The 19667-nt window shown below is 39.4% G+C and overlaps 2 protein-coding genes across 2 annotated transcripts; both read left to right on the top strand.

Annotated features, from left to right (window-relative positions):
* Positions 1-581: 581 nt before the first annotated feature.
* On the top strand, positions 582-8505 carry LOC116732327 (protein mono-ADP-ribosyltransferase PARP14-like). The gene is made up of 15 exons (XM_032582416.1): positions 582-769; positions 2219-2311; positions 2468-2704; positions 2794-3018; positions 3099-3165; positions 4217-4363; positions 4489-4548; positions 4776-4952; positions 5188-5326; positions 5429-5487; positions 6288-6355; positions 6452-6671; positions 6763-6917; positions 6993-7170; positions 7315-8505. Exons 2-15 carry the CDS (start codon positions 2219-2221, stop codon positions 7593-7595), a joined length of 2106 nt encoding a protein of 701 aa, XP_032438307.1. The 5' UTR covers positions 582-769; the 3' UTR covers positions 7596-8505.
* Positions 8506-8655: 150 nt separating this feature from the next.
* On the top strand, positions 8656-19239 carry LOC116732313 (protein mono-ADP-ribosyltransferase PARP14-like). Its single transcript, XM_032582388.1, has 15 exons — positions 8656-8924; positions 10011-10171; positions 11227-13299; positions 13442-13678; positions 13764-13988; positions 14097-14163; positions 14955-15101; positions 15192-15251; positions 15413-15589; positions 15820-15958; positions 16045-16100; positions 17165-17836; positions 17941-18074; positions 18170-18347; positions 18457-19239. Exons 1-15 carry the CDS (start codon positions 8750-8752, stop codon positions 18735-18737), a joined length of 4782 nt encoding a protein of 1593 aa, XP_032438279.1. The 5' UTR covers positions 8656-8749; the 3' UTR covers positions 18738-19239.
* The last annotated feature ends 428 nt before the right edge of the window (positions 19240-19667 follow it).

The following is a 19667-nucleotide window of genomic DNA, read 5'->3' as shown; positions in this document are numbered from 1 at the left end:
ATTGTTCTTCCGACAGCCTAAACTTCAAGAAGATCTGTGCACTAACATCCTGAAATATGTGATCAGTTTTGCTGGGGGTCAAAAATAAAACTTAAAGCTACTAATTAAAAACTAAACCATTACATAAACAAATGTATTCATTCATGACGGTATAAATGTGGAATCAAAAATGACATTTTTAGAGGCTTTCGTTTCAGCATTATGTAATTCTTAGAGAGGAATGTGTGGAGTTGTTTGTGTAGCTTAGTTACATTTTTTAAACGCCATTTGGCAAATTGCACCTAAATTAATGTTTTTATTTCACAGAACCAAAATACCTAGAAGATAAAAAAAGTAGTTCAAAGTTTTCATAGAATCTTTTGAGGATATTTATTTACTTCTTTATTTATTGATATTGAGGTGCTATAATTACTATCAAAACAGTCATCATTAACGATTGCATTTCATTACATTACAATTATGATAATGATGTCTATTATAGTTTTATTGCTGTTTTGCAACAGGTGTGGGTTACCAGCGTTGCATATATTGACACCTGGCCAACAGGCGGCACAAACGCGACCTAAACTTTCCAGCTCCGCCTTGTAACAACTCCACTGCTGTCTTGATTTATGTAAAGATAAGTCTTCTTCCGTCTGAACCAGTCAAAGAAAGAGGCTCAATGCTTCCTCATTTGATGTCGTTGAACAAAAGGAGATTCCGGTAGAGAGTCATATAGTTGGCAGGGGGGTGGGGGGAGTTTACTGCTTTGCTTTTAAGGAGAGAGAAGGTAAGAAACAAAATAAATTTGCTAAAGTTTCTTATCTTTTTTTGCTAACTGTTTACTGCTATATTTGTGGCCATCAATGTTTTTAAAAAACAGGCACTTTTCTAGGTTTCACTTTCGCCTCTCACTGAGCTCACATGCTGATGAGTTACATTGTGGTTAAATAACCCACACTCTACATACCCGAACCTGTCAGAACACGAAAGAAACAAAGAAAAGCAGAGAGTTGGTGTGTAAATGTGTACTTCAAGAACAGTGTGTGAAGTGCAAAGCAAAGTATCTGCAGTGTCTTCAAATCTTAAGGGGGGGAAATGTGATTAATTAAACTGGAATTGTATTTACCGCATCTAAAATAACTTTAAAATAATAACATCAGGGAAACTTTGTTGTATTTCTGGTTATTGAAAAACTGGCATGAAAAAATGACTCAATTATACACACTGATAGGAATCCCTCAGACAAGTTTCCATAGCAGGATAGCTGGTGTTGCGCTCGATAATATCAAGGTGTTGAGCTTTTCAAGAAAGTTTGTAGTGATCGCATCAGGACGTTGTCTGATTTATGCACAGATACAAACATTATGAAAACAGAAGCAGGCAAGAAAACCAACAAAAAAACGCAGAATCGTTTACATTCTTCGAAAAGCAGGATGTGGTGATGCTTCTGCCAGCAGAAAATTCACATCATGTACTGTATGTGTTTGAAGTAAAAAATATTATCGGAGCACGCTGAATCAGAGAGCGGCGGCTTTCTCTCTTTTGGCAAGCAACTTTGTGTGTCAAAGAATTTTTCTTGTTCCACTGCCAAACATCTCAGAAACATATCTCTAGTTTCCTAAAAAAATAATCATTTAAAATACACTTCTACCAAGACAAATCAAGCAGTTCTTTTAAATGCTCCAAGGCTGAATCTAAGAAGTACTACTAAAAACATGTTTGCCTTGAAAAATATCAGACAATAAAAGAAACTCAGCAATGAACGATACCGCGGGTGTGCGCTGGCTCTGTGAGGCTTTTCTTCAGGATGATTTTGCACGGAATGGGTAATGATTGTGGAAGATGTTCTGTGGGATGTGGATTCATTACCCATTCATGCATCGGTATATGGACTCAGTGGGCAGGGGTGATGGACTTTTCGAGTCATACCGACCACTCATAGCACCTTTACACTATGTCACATTCCCCCAGCTTGCCTCTTGGTACACAGATCAGTAAGTAACTCGGAGTTTAGTCCCTGGACCTGAGGGCACATTGACGTAGTTGGGAAAGATGGAGTCAAACTGACAACTTTCTGACTGCAGAGTACTCTTTGCCTCACAGCTACCTCTGAGACTACTGTACCTGTCATGCTAGTCAGGGTGGATGATGTCTGAGCAAAGTCATACTGATGGGTTGATGGTAAGTCTGTGATGGGCATCCTGAGGCAATAACTATCAAGTGTTTGGCGTTTCAGATGTATTTTCCGGGTCAACAAGCAGCAAGTGAAGCCACTCCTGGAACTGGTTACCAAGTGGAGGTTGTTCAAGGAGCTATTGAGGATCAGCAGGTAAGTAACTGTGTGTCCATGTCAGAATTGCATCAATAAATTCCTCGATACTTTGTTGAGGATGTTTAAGATGTTGAAGAGCATTGTGTTAAACTCTAGATTAAACAAGTTTGTACTGGTGTTTAGCTAGTTGAAACATATTTTTTCGTCCTCTAGGACGATGCCATCGTATGTCCTATGATTGGCCATGATCCTCTCTCTTCTCGCATTGGAAAGACTTTGAGTAATATAATTGGAAAACAGCTGAAAGAAAAGTTTGACAAGGAAACAGGAAAGGCGACTCTGCCAGGTGAAACAGTTGTGGTTGACGGCCTACCTGGTCTTAAATGTAAAGCAGTCATCTTCCTCAACCTAATCTGCTGGGATAATAAAGAAGATGGATCTGCAGCCCAGGTGACGGACTTGTGTAAAAATCATACTTCAAATGTTGCCGTTGCCGTGTCTTCTTCAAAACTACAACAAGCGTTGCTTTCACTTTCCAGGCGCTACGACAGGGAATCAAACGGATTCTGGCCATCTGTAAAATCAGAGGCTACAGCTCAGTAGCTCTGCCGGTTCTTGGGACTGGCGTTCTCTTACGCTTTCCACACAAAATTGCTTCCACAATTCTTCTGGAGGAGATTGGTCTATATGGACAAAACCGGACCGAGAAGACATCCTTCCGAGTTCGAGTCATCGTTTACCCGAAGGACAAACAATCGAGCCAGGTAAGAGAAATCTTACCACTTTGGTTTTAAAATTGAGAGTTTGACACTTTTCTTTTAAACACTTTTTATTTCTTTTACAGGCCTTTAAGTGCGCCCAGGGTGTGTTGCTTCAAAACGGATACATAAGCCATGTTGATTTAGCTGAAGGTTATATAAATTTTTTTCATAATACTGTGAATACTGTGTATCTAAATGATCTTCACATATTATTGTTACCTCATCTGTATTTGATCAGCGCTCTGACTGATTGGCCTCTGGCCAGTGACCTTCAGATGTTTAATATCTGAACTTCTTTTTTACTGTAAGCAGCTTCCTAATGCTAAGCTAAGCTATGTAGCGTACGCAGTGCATCTGTTTTGGTTGAGGTTTTGTTTTTGTGACGTCCACAAAAATATACTTTGTGGAATACACACTGAAGTGGCAACCGTTAAGAAGTTAAATCATTATCCTTCAATTTGTTACCTCATATTCCCACTGGTAACTTTTGGCCTTCTGCCTTTTTTATTGGTCCTTTAGTGTAGAACCACTACCTTGCGATCCAACAAGAACAATTAAATAAGCACTTTGGTGTTACCTAAAAATATATAGTTTATAAGAAAGTATTCAGTGTATCAGTTAGTTTCTAATTTTACAGATGACCAGAGTGATTAAAGGCAGCAAAATCTATAAAGACTGTCATGAAAGTTGGACTTTTTACACTTTTATAAAACCTCATGAAAAAAAAGAGCAATAATCTCTTCAGCATAGTCATATTATATACAGACCTATTCAGTAACTTATAATATTATTGAAAGGGTAACTTGTTGTTTTATTCTTCTGTTTACAGTGAATGAAAACACAACATTTAAGATTAGAATATTACACCAGACAAATTAAAGACATTTAGGGGTCATGAAAACTATATTAATTGTACTTCTACACATTGTATGTTGGTACAATGGCAATAAAGGTTAATCTCATCTATAATAACAGCATAACATTTTGATCGACTGAACATTTCAGACTTGTCTCCACTTACACTCCAGAACTCTTAACTTTAAACCTGTTGTTGGAATTTTACAGATGTTATATTCTTAGAACAGGCACAACAAAAGGACCAGGAAATCACACGGAACCCGTTTGATTTATAGATTATGAGATTAAAATGAAAAACATAAAGAGGAAAAACATGTTTTGTTCTTGTTTCCCCCCTCTGCAGGTTCCTTTTACCAATGTGTGTCTGTAATTGATGACGAGATCACAGCAATGATCGGCAGAGTCAAACTTCAGCTCGTCTGCGGTGACATCGTAAACGCAGGAACTGATGTCATTGTCAACACGACCAACTTTACTAATCTATTGACTGGTAATATTTGAGTGTTTACTCTTTAATAAACATAGAAAAGGACAAATGGGTTTTACTGATTTCCTTATATAGCATTTCAATTGGCCTTTATTTTTACTGATATGTGAATATTATACGTTTCAAAGGTGTCTCCAAAGCCATTCTGGAAGCAGCAGGCCCTGCTGTCCATGCTGAGTTGCTACAAGGTAAACCTCATTGACAGATTAAAAAAAATATATATTTTTTTTTATGTTCATAGAGCATGCTTCCTCGAATCACTTTAGACCAAATCAAAAGTGAGTAAAAGTAGTCTTTGGGTCAACTTTCATATTCATTTTTAATACTCCGGATGCCCTCAAATGAAAGCTATTATCTAACTGTAATTGGAATATGTTTCAGATAAAGTATCGTATTTGCTTTTGTTTGTTTTTAGTGGGCACCCCAGAAGACCTCATTTGCTCAACATCAGCTGGGCAGCTTGGATGCAAACAAATTATCCATGCCAGGTTCAAGGGCAGCACCCAGAGGATCCGCAGCACTTGCAAAAAAATCCTGCAGCACTGTGAGAGCAAAGGATATGGCTCAGTGGCCTTCCCAGCCATTAATACAGGTCTGTATAAACTCATCTGTGTGTCATTAAATACCTACTTGCTTACAGCAGGTAATCTGTTAGGTGAGAAGAAGGAAAAAGTTAAAATTTTTGTGTTAAAATTAATAATAAGTTTGGAATTGGTGCTTAGCAAGCTTAGACAGCAAAGAAGACCCAACCAGCCATGTTAAGCATGTAAATAGAAACACAGCTAATAATAGCATGTCAACTTAAAGCTGTTTGTTCACCCTTACAGGACAGGCCGGCATGCTCTTTGGTGAATCTTGCAAAGCAATGCTGGACGGCATGGCCGTGGCTATTAAGGAGATGAATCCAGATTTTGTATCTCTGATCCGCATCGTCATCCTGGAAAAGCAGGTCTTTCAGGCTTTCAGGTGAGATGGTGAACTCAGAGCAGCCATACTATGTTTGTTTTTTTTTTTCCTTTAGGTCGTGATGCGCTGTTTTAATATTGTAACGTTGTAACGTTCCAACAGATCAGAGCTGGAGAGTCGCTGTCAGCAGGACGACGTTCAGAGCTGGTTCAGCTTTCTAGGTTTTATTTACATTTCCTTTAGTGAACCATTTTGACATAGATTAATGATTCAATCCACTCACATACTGTAGATAATACAACAAACTTAGTAAGAATTTTTTTTTTTTGTATTGCATCATTTGTATGAAAAGGTAGTTCTTCTTCATCTGCCCTATAGATAAGAGGAAGTTACCCTTTCTGGGTAAAGTTACCACATGAAGAATCCAAACCACTTCTTCCTTTTTCCTAAACTTACTTCCTTGGGGGCGTTAGAGCGTTCAGTTGGCTGTTCTTCAGTTCTCTTAATCTCAATGATTTTAAACAAAATTCACATCCCTCATCTACAAAACCAATCATCTTTAGCCTACGCTGGCAAAAAGTCATCTACGCTTACAATTCATGGATCTGGACATGAATTATGGGCCTTTCATGCCAAATATAAAAGTTAGAGAGGCAGTACTACAAATCACTTCTTCAGGTCACTTTATCATTGTTGATGACCTGTGAAGTTTTGGGACAACATGGATCGAAGCCAGTAGTATAACTATACACATAACAGCATTACTTAACTAGGTTGCACTTTCATATTTAAATTGAGTTGGAGACTAAAGTCATTGACTTTCTCGCCAACATTTTGAAAATTAAAAATCAGAAAATATAGTCTGTTCTATGAGTCTTTAGCCTTGTAGATTTTGAGCAAATTCTGCTAACGTATGAAACAAGGGGATTTTTCTTTCCTTTTACAATCTCATCAGTCAAAAATATTAATGAAGCCTGTAAGGAAAGAACAGTTCTTTAAAGATATCTATTTCCTGTTTTAGGCTTCTCTAAACGACCAACAAAGAAAATACTGGACATGTATTTAGGAAGATCACGACAAGACCAAACGGTAATGTTGCCAGCACCTGGTCCAGTGGAGTCACAAGAAATCCATTGTGGCTTTGATGTCGTCAATGTCACAAAATATTTGGGGGGGATCTTGCAGGCTGAGCTTCCAGAGGGAGCAAAGTGGGCGATTGAAGATGAAAGTGGAGAATTCCTGGAACTCTGCCTGCTTGACAAGGAAGCAGACGTGAAGAGAGAATTGTCCTTGGATATGTCGACAAAGGATGGCAAACGCTTTACAGTAAACTTAAAAACCAGAGAAGCAACAGAGTGTTTGACAGGCAAATCGTACGAAATGAAAAACGTGGCGACTGAGCCTGGTATGCTGCATATTGTAGCTTCTCATGTTCCCATTATTCAATATCTAACTGAACTGTTTCAGCATTTAAAATCTCAAAATTATTTGAATAGACAGTGTGGCTTCTCCTTTGTCGCTGGAGTTACCGCCACAGTGGGAACCTATGAATGGGCAGCAGTTTAAAAAGGTAGAGTTGGACCCTAAATCGACTGAGTATCAGAATGTGGCCGACAATTTCCATAAAACTACTTCCTACAACATTCACAAGGTAGGTTTGCTTACACAGAAACGTCATCACATTATCCCAGCGAAAACAAAATGTGAGTAATTCTTTGGGACGCAGATCGAGCGAGTGCAGAACGTCTTCCTGTGGCACGCCTTCAACATCTGCCGGCGCCGTATACTTTCCAAGAACGGCGAAGCAGACCTGGGCGAAAAGTTTCTCTACCATGGCACATCTGCAAAATCATGCGACACCATCGAAAGAGACCGATTCGACAGGAGTTACGCAGGACAGCATGGTAAGACTTGATTTAAAAAAAATAATATATATATATATATATATATATAGAATATAATGACTAATGCAAAATGACAAACACAATGAATCCCAAAATGTTTATCATTGCGTTAAGTGGATTTGTTTTCATGTAACTTTCTTGCAGCTGCAGTATTCGGAAAGGGGGTTTACTTTGCTGTCAACGCAAAATACTCAGCCACCAAATACTCCTTAGCAGACGAATCGGGCCTGAAGCGACTGTACATGGCTCGTGTTATTACTGGCCGCTACACTGTTGGTAGTTCCACCATGAAAGCCCCCCCTCCTCGAGGTACAGACCCTACCGACTGCTTCGACAGCTTGGTAAACTGTCAGGTGGAGCCTGTCATCTTTGTTATCTTCCACGACGACCAGGCCTACCCAGAATACCTCATCACCTTCAGCTGAGCAACACCAAGGACACGCGGAAACGTTCACACCTTGCAAGTCGTATTCACTGTTCCCTCACTGGGACATTCCTCTTCTCAGTGCCTCTGGTTTGATTTAAAATCCCACAATTTGGGCTCCTCCAGCTCTACCTCTCATTCACTGTTTGTATCAAACTTTCCACCAACCTGATCTGGATGATTGACTATTGTATTGGAGGGAGAAAAAAAAAAGACAATGCTTTGACGAGAAATTCACACTTTGTCAATCACAACCAATCACTTTTTGTTCTTATGGCCAAATGTCACTGTGGGTATGGTGCCATTTCTAAAACCAGTGGAGTGTGATATCCAAAAAGTTACAATATGTTGTTATCTGAACAGATTTGATCCTTCCTGTGTTTTGACATCTTGTTCTACCTTTTTGCAGCAAACTGTAGACACATTTCAACTTGCTTGCTCTGCAGCAGTTCAGTGCATTACTAACTGTTGAAAGGAAAAGGAGACTCTGCTAATCCAGAGTCTTTCCAAAGCTCTCTGAGTATTCATTGGTTATTATGTTACTTTTTTAAATTATTTTTTTATTTCTGTGTCCTGACTAGTTCATGGCTGAATTTCGATTCGGCAGTCATGATCCCAACGGTGCTCACTGGAATATTCAGAAATGCACAAAACATCCATTTGTATCCAATGTAGTTAGTATAGTTTTTGGTATTTTTAAGGTTCTAATTGATGCATGCACAAACACAGTATATTTCTTTATACCACTGGTAAATTTGGGATTTATTTATTTATTTGTTTATTTATTGTACCATAACTTTACATAACTTTATTTCTGTTTTCCCCAGGGGAAAAACACCAAACTTGTCATACATTAAAATGACAAATTATGTCATTATTTCTTTCTGTAAAATAAAATGGAGAAAGTTGCATGCTATCTTTACATCTATTTGAGATTGCGGCGCTCATAAATCACAGAACCTCGTCAGGCAGCGTGTTTTCACCCTCCGCTGACGTCGTCTTACAACAATAATAGGAAGAGGGTGTGCGCAAACTCGTCACGCAAAATTGCGATGCCAGCTGATTTCCGAACAGCCAGAGACGCGTTCAGGTGCGTCTTGCAAGTGGAATAAACTCCCCCAGTTTATTCGTCGGTTTCTTCGATTGGCGCTCACCATGGACGCTTCTTACAAGTTTCCCGTCTTCTTCGACTGCGGCCGTTTGAACGACGAAGAAAAGAAGAAGATAGAAAATCATTTCCAGATTCGGCGCAAGTCGGGCGGCGGAGAGAGCGGCGCGTTGACCGAAGTCGGCGGAAAAGTTTACAGCATTGCTTTTAAAGATCAACAAGGTAAGACAGCGGACTCATTGAATATAAGGTTAAATTATTTTTCTTTCATGAGAACGAGTTGAAAGCGAAAGTAAAATCTGACTGGAGGACATGTCGCAGCATATAGTAATTATATATATATAATATGGATATATATATATATTAGTTTACGAAAGTATTTTAGAAGACACATAGAATGTTTTATTAATATGTTATTTAGTTTATTTTTCTGCTAGGCTGCGTATGTCTCTTTCTATTTTGAGACACACATAGTTCATAGTTTCACTTTCACATTTGAGTGTTCAGGAGTTAAATGCAGTGGTCCCCCCCCTCCCCCCCCACGCTATTGCATAATTTAACTTTAAAATAGCTGGAATAATGAGGTGTGTGTGAGTGTTTTTTTTTTTTAGATTGATAGCTACAATATTCTTATAACTCCTACAAGAACTACACCCTAAAAATATATTATTATTATTATTATTATTATTATTATTATTATTATTATTATTATTATTATTTTATTATTACTTAGGGGGTTGACCAAATCAGTTAACATTACTATTCTATCAAATCATGGGTAGAATATTTGATTTAAAAACATTTAAGACAACTTTATCATATTAATACTGTGAGCGAAACATGTTTAAGATGCTTCTCAGACTCAATATTTGGAGAAAAAATATTTTTGTCCTACACAATAAATCCAGTTGGAGAAAAATAAATAAATCAGTAACCATGCACCTTCTTACGGGTCTGGAATAAAGATATGATTGGTTGATTCATTGATTTTTGTGTGTGTGTGCTGTCTTAATTGTGAACTATTTGTCCTCTATAATCACCAGTTTTAAAATAATGAGTGTTAAATAATGAGGTTCAAGTCGAGGTTGCAAAATTATCGGCACCACATGTGACGGTAAAATGAAAGCGGTGAGTTAGAGCCAGTTTATCAGAAACAGTCTGAAGTCCTTTACAACAATGAAAGTAGAATGGTTTCTGTATCACTTCTCAAATGTGTGCTACCACAACAGACATACATTTGGCATAAATCCATTAAAGAAATATTCATTCTTTTTGGATAACTTATTTCTCATTTTTCCACTCCTGTAGCTCAACAAAGAGTCCTGCAGAAACCTAAGCATGTAGTGGATGTAGCTGGCGTTACCGTAGAGCTGATTGTGCGAGACAATCCCGGACCCGCCCCTGGTGACACCTCTCCGCCTTCGGACCAGTCAGCCAACCCGAACCTGAATGCATCGACCACATCTCCGGTACGTTTTTGAAAATCGAGGAAAACTTAAATAAAGTTGGAAAGCTTTTTTTTTTCTTCTTCATAGTTTTATGACAGATTGTTTCATTGCAAAATGTGCTTTTTGCTCCATCTCTTAAAAGTCAGAGTGCATATGTACATGACCACAAGCGTTTTCCCACCTGAATACCAATGAAATCAGTTCACCATTTCAAATATTAATTTAGCCTGCAGCCAGCAGAAACAATTTTAAGACTTGAGATCTTGTGATGTAACCTCAACTTCTCTTAATCATCCAGGCCATGTCTAAAGATTGAATTCAAAGTTTCTTTCCTAAGCTGCTCACACGGGCCCAGGAAGTAGAGACCATTATATAGAATGGGTGTGGCCCATGATGCAGTAAAGCACAAATTGTGCTGAGCTGGATTCCTGTGGAGACTTAATTCCTCCTCAGCTGTGCTTCTAGAGAAATTTGCGGGTCTTTGTAACTCCAAAATGCATTCAGTTATACTCTGAGCTATCTAATTTGAAAATTAAAACCTAATTAAAAAACACAATCAAAATCTTTAATAAAAAAAATTAATAAAATGTCACAAAAGTTCATAACTTTTTTGAAATAATCATGCTGTTGAACCTTAAATTTTTGTCATTTCTCATCAAAACTCAAGTTGCTTCTACATGGGCCACTTTTAGAAATTTAATAGGTAATTGAATGTAATGGAATGGGATTAAACCGTTGGCAGGAAATGTAAACCTTGTCTTGATTTAAACCTCTGTGGAAGTAAAATACACATGAAAGACTGACCCTGGTACAGTATAGGAAATTATTCCTGTTATTGACATGTTTTTTATTATTTTATTTTATTTTGTATCTCAGGAGATATTGTAGATATTTCCTATTGAAGTGTTTTCTGGATTGTCCCTGACATGATCAGGAAATGTAGGAGTTACAGAATAAGCTCTAACATTTATGTTTGAATCACTGTATCTTTTACAGTATTGAAAAGTAGCTTCTAGAAGAATCTGTTGTGCGCTGAAAAGCTAACCTGATGCATGTTTTATTTTTTCTGGCAACAGACACAGCTGTCCGGTATTCCTCCAAAACTGCCACCAAGTAGTGAAGAATATGAGCTGAAGCTCGACTCGTATCTCCTCCGTTACCTGAAGGAATCTCCAAAAGTCAAAAGGGAACTAGACAGTCAGCTGGCCTTGCTTTCCTGCACCGCTGAGCTCCAACCACAGGAGGAGAGAGTTTTAGTCAGGCGAGTAGCTCAGCCAGGTGCCGCAGCTGAACCCAACGACTGGAAATCTGAGGTGAACCAACTGTTTGATGGCTTCACGTGCCACTATGAGATGGACGCTCACAAAGTCAAAGCTTTGCTGCAGTCCTACAGCTCTCGTCAGCCTGCAGATGAGGTGAAGGTGTACAGTGACGTTGGAATGACTGTGGTTGTGGGAGAGCAAAGCCAGGTGGAAGCAAAGTTAAGAGATTTAGAGTCTGTCTACGTTAAAAATAAAGGATCTCGTCCAAGTGACATGCAAACCACTGTTCGTCGAATCGGTGAGGCGAAACTGCGTCTCCTGTGGAAGGAGATTGAAAGCAGTCTAGGGCAAGACTTTCCAGCGTTGAAAGTCACACAGGCTGATGAAGGTAAAATAGCTCTAATGGGGTCTGTGGAAGAAATTCTCAAGGCCGGTGAGGTAATTAGTGAAAAGGAGAAACTAGTGTTGGAGAGGACGATTACTGACAAAAGCCTACAATTTCTGGCATTCTTAAAAAACGTCTATGGTGGTCCCGGGATGCTTTGCGAGTTTTTGGGAGTGGCTAAGACGGTGGAAGCAGAAATACGAGACACAGCGCTCCACTTCTTCTCTTTCAGTGCCGACAATTTAGACGAGTCTGTCAAAATGATCCAAAACAACTTTAACGATGTCACGTATGATATTCCTAACTACCCTGTTTTGCCGCCAGCGCTTTGTGAAGCGCTTAAATCCAAGGCAAACGAGATTAACCAAACGCAGTGCAGGGCTAATGTTGGGTTTGGTGCAGGTGGCACTGTGTGTTTGTCCGGCCACTCGGCAGAGGTTGACGAGCTGAGTGAAATTGTATCTCAGTTTATCTTGGACCAAGTAAGCGTTGAGGGAAAAGTCACTCTCCCCTTCCCAGAATTATGTCCCCTTTTAACCGAGTTTCTGCAGAGACAGAGATTTGACTATTCAGGTGTTACCTTCACTCCTGTTACACCATCTTCCAGCCCCATGGTGTTGCTTGTAGGTCCATCCATCAAAGTGACTGAGGTCAGGAATAGACTGGGTCCACTTCTTCAATCTGTTGTGCTGAACAAAGTGACCATTGACCTGCCAGGGGCAGGGAGATATTTTAGTGGTCACTCTGGAAGAAATATGCTCTTAAAGGTTGCAGAATCTCAGAAGTGTCTCATACAGCCCGAGGAACAGCCTCACTTGAGTAGACCGATGACTCGTCTTTCTAAATACAATCTTCAGCATGGGCTGCAGGTGATAGTTTATCAGGGTGACATAACAAAACAGAATGCAGATGGCATTGTAAATGCCGCCAATGAAGATCTAAACCACATCGGTGGTGTTGCTGCTGCTCTGAGTAAAGCAGGTGGTCCTCAGGTGCAGAAAGAAAGCAGAGCCCTTGTGAAAGGGCATGGAAAGATTGCTGTCGGTGATGTAGTGGTAACTACAGGGGGCGACCTGAAGTGCAAGAGCCTGCTCCATGCTGTTGGACCTGAAAGTGGGATAGCTAGTGGCAGAGAGAGGAGCTTACTGGAGAAAACTGTTAGCAACGCTCTGAAATTAGCCGAACTGATGGAGTTCAAGTCTATAGCCCTGCCGTGCATCAGCTCAGGCATTTTTGCCGTTCCCATCAAGGTTTGCTCTGAGGCCATCGTAACGGCCATCAAGGAGTTTGGTAGTCAGGACGGGCGAAGTCTTAGCAAAATCATTCTGATAGATAAAAGGGAAGAGGTAGTGAGGGCCATGCAGGACGCATGTGACCGCCTTCTGCCTGGGAAAGATCTTGGATTCAAGACAAACGTTGCTGACCAAGAAGGAGCAAGCGGCGCCACTGCTGAAACTCCTGTACAAGTTGAGATTGTTAAGGGAACAATTGAGAACCAACAGGTAAGAAGTTTTGCTTACAAGTCAAGCTGCATAAGAAAGGAATTTCATATGATCATTTTAGACTACAGTTAACCCTGATCATTTCCTAGGCATGAAAATAAGGTTGTGTTAACCTAGACTAAATCAAATTGCTCTGTCCTAGGCGGATGCCATTGTGTCTCCTATGATTGGCCATGATCCTGTGTCTACACGCATAGGAAATATTTTACAAACAAATGTTGGACCACAGCTGGAAGCATTGTTTTACCAGGAAGCAGGAGGGGCAACACTGCCAAGTGATATAGTTGTAGTTGAGAGGGTACCTGTTGTCAAATGTAAAGCAGTCATCTTTCTCAACCTGCAGTGTTGGGATAACAAACAAGATGGACCTGCAATTGGGGTAACATAAGTACTTATAATTTCTTCATAAATTGCTTGTTTTTGTTTGTTTGCTTTTTATAACAATCACCATTTTAACCTCCCAGATGCTGCGGCAGGGAATCAGAAAGATACTGAATGCTTGTAGCAGCAGAGGCTACAGTTCAGTTGCTATTCCAGTGCTGGGAACTGGAGCTCTCCTGAAGTTTCCACACAACGTGGCGTCTAGGATTCTTCTGGAGGAAGTTGGTGCCTTCGAACGAAAGCGGACCAGCGGTTCACCTTTCCTGATCAGAATTGTTGTCTATCCTACAGACAGAGAATCAAACAAGGTTAGGAAAATGCTAATTTTTTTATTTTTTTGTTTTACTAGATTGGGCTTATTGTATTGATCATTGTACAGTAGATTGGACTCAGAAGTTTTAACATCTCTATTGCAGGCACTCCAGTCTGCCCAGGCATCGTTGCATCTCAGAGGATTTACAAATGACGTTGATCCAACTCAAGGTTGGTTTCATTTGTATGTTTCTAAGATGCTTTGGTTTCTTTTCTGATAACGTTTACATTTTAAATGTTTTCAAAGTACCAAATGTGACTTGCACTGAAATAAAATGATCTTCTACTAAAAGAGAATTTTAGTAGAATTGTCTTAGTGTTGAGACAATTGGCCCCTTGATTGCAAGAAAGCTTCCATTTATTATATCCCAACCACCTTCAAGAAGGCTAGCCTTTTTACTTTCTGCTTGTTCTGGTGGCGTTCTAAGTTTTGTTTCCAAGGGGATTAGCCTTGTGGATTAAAAACTGATTTTTTTTTTGTTTACTTAAAATGTTTCAATTTGTACTTGTATCATTACTTTGTTCCTGTGGATAATCTCATCTTTTTAATGCCTTGACCTCTGAAAACTGACATACCACTGAAATTAGCGCTCTTATTCTGCCTGCAGTTTGCATTTGATGACATATTTGAGAATTACAGCAACAGTTGTTTAATATTCTAAAGTTTACTAGAATATCAAAGACAGAATAAATGATCAACAATGTCTTACCAAGTGAAACGGCATGCTAGAGCATCATTTATAGGGTTAAATGGACCCTAGATAGTGTAGTTCACTAAAACAACCATACCAAGATATTTTGACTTCACGTCAACATAGAAATAATATCTTTATATTGTTCTAAATGTTGCTAGAACCTCCCACTTCTGCGCACCTAGCGAGTTTAATATTAACAGAATATATAAAGTAACAAAAATATTAAATCATATTTGTATTTTTCTTTTTAAATGCTTGCTTTTTTAGCTTCCTTTTACCGACATGTCTCCATGGGTAAGGATGAGGTCGCGGCCATGATGGGCGCAGTCAAGTTGCAGATCATCCACGGTGACATTGTAGCTGCAGGAACTGATGTTATCGTCAACACTACTGACTTCGTTGATTATCAGTCTGGTACGATGTGAATGTCTGCCTGGAAATTTAAAAAGAAAAACAATTTGTCGTCTTAAATTTATGCTGCCATTTCTATGATTTTCCAAGCAGGGGTCTCTCAAGCCATTTTGGCAGCAGCAGGGCCGGCAGTCCTTGCAGAATTAACGAGAGGTAAAACAACAAGAACAAGAAAAATTGTGAATGTGATAAATATGTCTCGGGTTTTAGGTTTGAACCAAAGAAATCTATGTTTGAGAGAATAGGATGATTTAAAAGTACTAATTTACTTATTGCCAGACTTGACAAATTTAAACTGAATGTTCTTCTTTCAGTGGGCACACCTCCAGACTTCTTCTGCACAACACAACCTGGACTTCTTGGGTGTAAGGAAATCGTCCATGCTAGCTTTAAAGCCGACTCTGATGTGATCCGCAAGAACTGCAAAAAGATCCTGAGACTCTGCGAGAGCAAAGGATTCAGCTCAGTGGCATTCCCAGCCGTTAATACGGGTTTGTGCTTCATCTCAATACGTGGTTTGCTTAAAGCGGATTTATGTAGAGAAAAAAGTGAAAACGACGGTATTAAATAATGTATAGCATCAACCAAAGTGAAAATGTTACATTGATATGAACAAATACATTTCTTCAACCACCAAGCCTTTCACTGCAAGCAAATAAACATAAGAATGCCTAATATCTGCAGGTTCGTTTACAGTTGAGCTGCCTCTTTGCCCTTGTAGGACGGGGTAAAATGAGTCCTAACGTAGCTGCTACAGCGATGCTGGACGGCTTGGCCTCAACCATCAGGGACATGAATCCTACCTCTCTGTCAGTCATCCGCATCGTCATCCTGCAACAACCGGTTTTCCAGGGTTTCAGGTCAGAGGTGGACTCTCATGTCATCGCTGTGTTTTGTTCTCTGAGTCAGAGCGCTTTGTTTCAGCTTCCTGTCAATGTTCTTCCAGATCAGAGCTGGAGAATCGCTTTGGACGGATTGTTCAGAGCAAACTCAGCCTCAGAGGTTTGCTTGCATCTATGACCTGTTTTAGTCCACATTGTGAACAATAATTTACCTGTTGTCCTTCAGCGGAGTTCATTTAACTAATGAGACTAGATGTAGATACTAGATTGAATTTTCAAGACGTGATATGAAATATTACACCATGGGATTGGGATTTTAAAAGAAGTGGTAAAAAATGAAATATATTCTGTGATGTGCCAAGACACAGACATAATCAATTTAGAATTAATTTGCTACTTTAAAAGTTGGGTTATCTTATTGGTATTTCAGAATTTAGTTTTGAGGAAACCTAAGAGCTGCTATTATGGTGTATGGGGAGTTATATGGATATGGCTGAGCAAGAAATACAACAAGAACTCTCTACTATTTCTGTCAGACAGGATAGATAGACACAAACCTTCTAAATCCCATAATGAAGATTTCTTCTTGTTTTTGTGTTGTTTTATATACATACCATGAAATTTGAAGGCTTTGTAATACTAATGTTGTGGACGTCTTGTTACATCAATAATAGGTTTCATATTCACACTGTAGTCTTTTAAATTGCAGCTGAACCAAATTGTGTTTCAGATCCATTTTCTAAATGGTAAATTAAGTCTCTTACACAAAGCCGTCTCCAGGTTTTGTTAAAATGTGACTTTGTCAGGCAAAGTAAATGTGCAGACCTCTTCAAAAAGTTGGAACAACAGCCATAGTTGAGCAGGAGGCTCAGTTTCTTCTGCTTCTGGACATTTCTTTGGGTTAAACATGTACGATTGCACATTAATTGTTCGGTTGCACGATTATAGTAGAACGCGTACTATAAAGAGCGCTCTCTATAGGCTCTTTATAGTACGCGTATAAAAAGTGTACTCTTTATACACTGTTTCGCGCATATAAAGAGTAAACGTTGAGTTGGGATTGGCGGGCCAGCAACAACTTATATGCATAAAGACAAAAGAGCCCTTCAAAATAGTTAACCTGTGCAAAAATGGAACATGCTTTGTATAGCCCATAGACCGATTACAATGCGTTTTTAAAAAAAGCCTAAGTCCCATCTAACTCTCTGCTTTTCCCGACTGCAGACAAAGCCAGACAAAGGCTAAAGAAGATCCAAGAAAAGTGTTCTAGACTGACAACATTCTCATCCAAACAAGACGAAACCATCTCTTCGAAGCCCGAGTCAACGGTTTTGCGAGTAATCAGCTGTGGTCCAGACGTCGCCAATAACGTCAAGAAAGAGTTGGAGTTGATTGTGCAGAAAGAGCTCATAGAGAGAATAGTGTCTGTGCATCGTGTCTCTGAGCTAGACGCTATGGAACTGGAGGCAGTGCAGGCGAAAGTCAAACTAACGGGAATAAGCGTAGAGCAAAAAGCAGTCGATACTGGTGGACCCATGGGAAGAACCGGGTCAAGCAAAAAAGAGTACGTCCTGAAAGGTTTAAAGGAAGATGTCTTGAGTGTCACCGAGTTAATAACCAAAGCAGTTCAGAAAGTACTTGAAGAAGAACTCAAAGACAAGGAAGAGGCAATGTTGGCTCTTAACATCCAGTGGGCGATGAAAGACGACAGTGGAGAATGGCAGGAGCTGAGCCTCAGTATGAACTACATGCTGGAGGAAGCTCACTTACAGAAAAAAGTCTGTGTGGACTTGGAGACGCCTGAAGGCAAGACTCTCAAAGTAAACATGAAGTCACAAGACGCCACAGACTGGACGACTGGCACAACTTATAAACTGAAAAGGACAGAGTGTAAAGGTACGGTATGAAAGGTTTTATAGTTTCTTTTTTTAGACACAATATGTTCAGCACTTTTTAATTATGTGTAAATAAAACATTTATCTGTGTGACTTGTACTTTAGACTTGGAGCTACCGTCGCACTGGGAACCTATGCAAGACGAAGTCTTTAAAAAGGTGGAGCTGCAGCCCAACTCCAATGAATACCAGAATGTAGCAAGTGACTTCCTCAAAACTGCCATGTACACGATCCATAAAGTAAGCATGCTAACATTATTACTCAACTAGAACAACTAAAATCTCAACTTTATAGAAAAACAATCATAAATGGGGCTTTTTTTTTGTGGTCTCAGATTGAACGTGTGCAGAACCTGTACCTGTGGAACGCCTACAGCTTGTGTCGGCAGCGTATACTAGTCAAGAATGGCCAAGCAGAACTCGGTGAAAAGTCTCTGTACCATGGCACATCTGCGGAGTCGTGCAGCTGCATTGAAAGAGACCGATTTGACAGGAGTTATGCTGGAGCACATGGTAAGCCGTGATTAACTAGCATACCTCCAACAAAAATCCAGTGCCTGAAAGGCAACTAAGCAATGTTTCTAAATTATTCCAAATTTTTTTGTTGTCATTTTTCCTACAGCTACCGCATACGGAAGAGGAGTTTACTTTGCCGTCCATGCTGAATACTCTGCAAGGGGGTTTTCTCCACCAGACCAATCGGGAATGAAGCGACTGTATGTTGCTCGTGTTGTCACCGGCCGTTACACACTGGGTAATTCCGCCATGAAAGCTCCCCCTGCCCGAGGTGCAGACCCCACTGACTGCTTCGACAGTTTGGTGAACAACCAGCAACAGCCAACAATGTTTATAGTCTTCCATGACGACCAGGCCTACCCAGAATACCTCATCACCTTCAGCTGAGCGGGAATATGCAGTTCCTTTGGATTTCCCTTTACCTGTAGAGCTCGTTTATCACTGGTGCATTTGGTTAATGTTCTTTTGTTTGGTTCCTTTTGTTGTATCTTATGGTGAGATGTGTTCAGATCTATGCAAATCAATAAGAATGCTTTGTAGGATAGATGAGCAGGCAAGGATTCTAGACATTTGTCAAAAATGTAAACTTCTATAGAATCTTATTAGGGTGCAATAAAATGGCTGACTACTGAGCGGCTCTGTCAGCTGTAGTTGGGTAGAAGTGACTCAACCAGAACTTGGCCTGTCTCAATGTAGTCGTCGTTGTAATTCTCCTACTGGATAGAAAACACATTCATTGGAGGTAAATATTGATTTGTCTTTTTTTTTTAATTAAAGTAACTATCTATTATGGCAGAGTACTCCAACAGAAAAATGTTTCCTCTTAAAAAGTTGTTGGAGAAATTGATGAATTCCACATTTCAATAAAGGAAATGTTGAATCATTTTTAGCTTTGTAAAGTCATTAATTTGTTATTAATGTTTATAACTGACAGATTGTAGTAAATGTAATCAGCTAAAGCTGAATGCTTTCGTCACAGAGAAAACTCGGCTCATTTCTTTTTTTTTAACCCTCTTAATTTTCCTGATGATTCTTTGTAAGTTTAGTATAATTGCAATTTAAATGCCCACCGTATTTTAGGACACGGTCAAAGAACTACTGATCTATTACAGTTCTAATTATTAATATTGGGAGCAGATGGTCAAAATGGAGTCCTCCACATGCATGGATTTTTCTTTCTCATTAGTTTTCTTATCAATGCTTTTACTCCAAAGTAATAATTGCATTTGTAAGAAAAGTTAGTAAATAGTACAACTTTAAGCAACACAGTATGTGTTTACACTGTCTTTAATTGAAATTCATCTATATGTTGAACAC

Source organism: Xiphophorus hellerii, chromosome 14 (genome assembly GCF_003331165.1).
Source record: "Xiphophorus hellerii strain 12219 chromosome 14, Xiphophorus_hellerii-4.1, whole genome shotgun sequence".
NCBI lineage: Eukaryota > Metazoa > Chordata > Actinopteri > Cyprinodontiformes > Poeciliidae > Xiphophorus > Xiphophorus hellerii.
The sequence above is the reverse complement of the archived record's forward strand: the minus strand, read 5'-3'. Positions and strand labels throughout refer to the sequence as shown.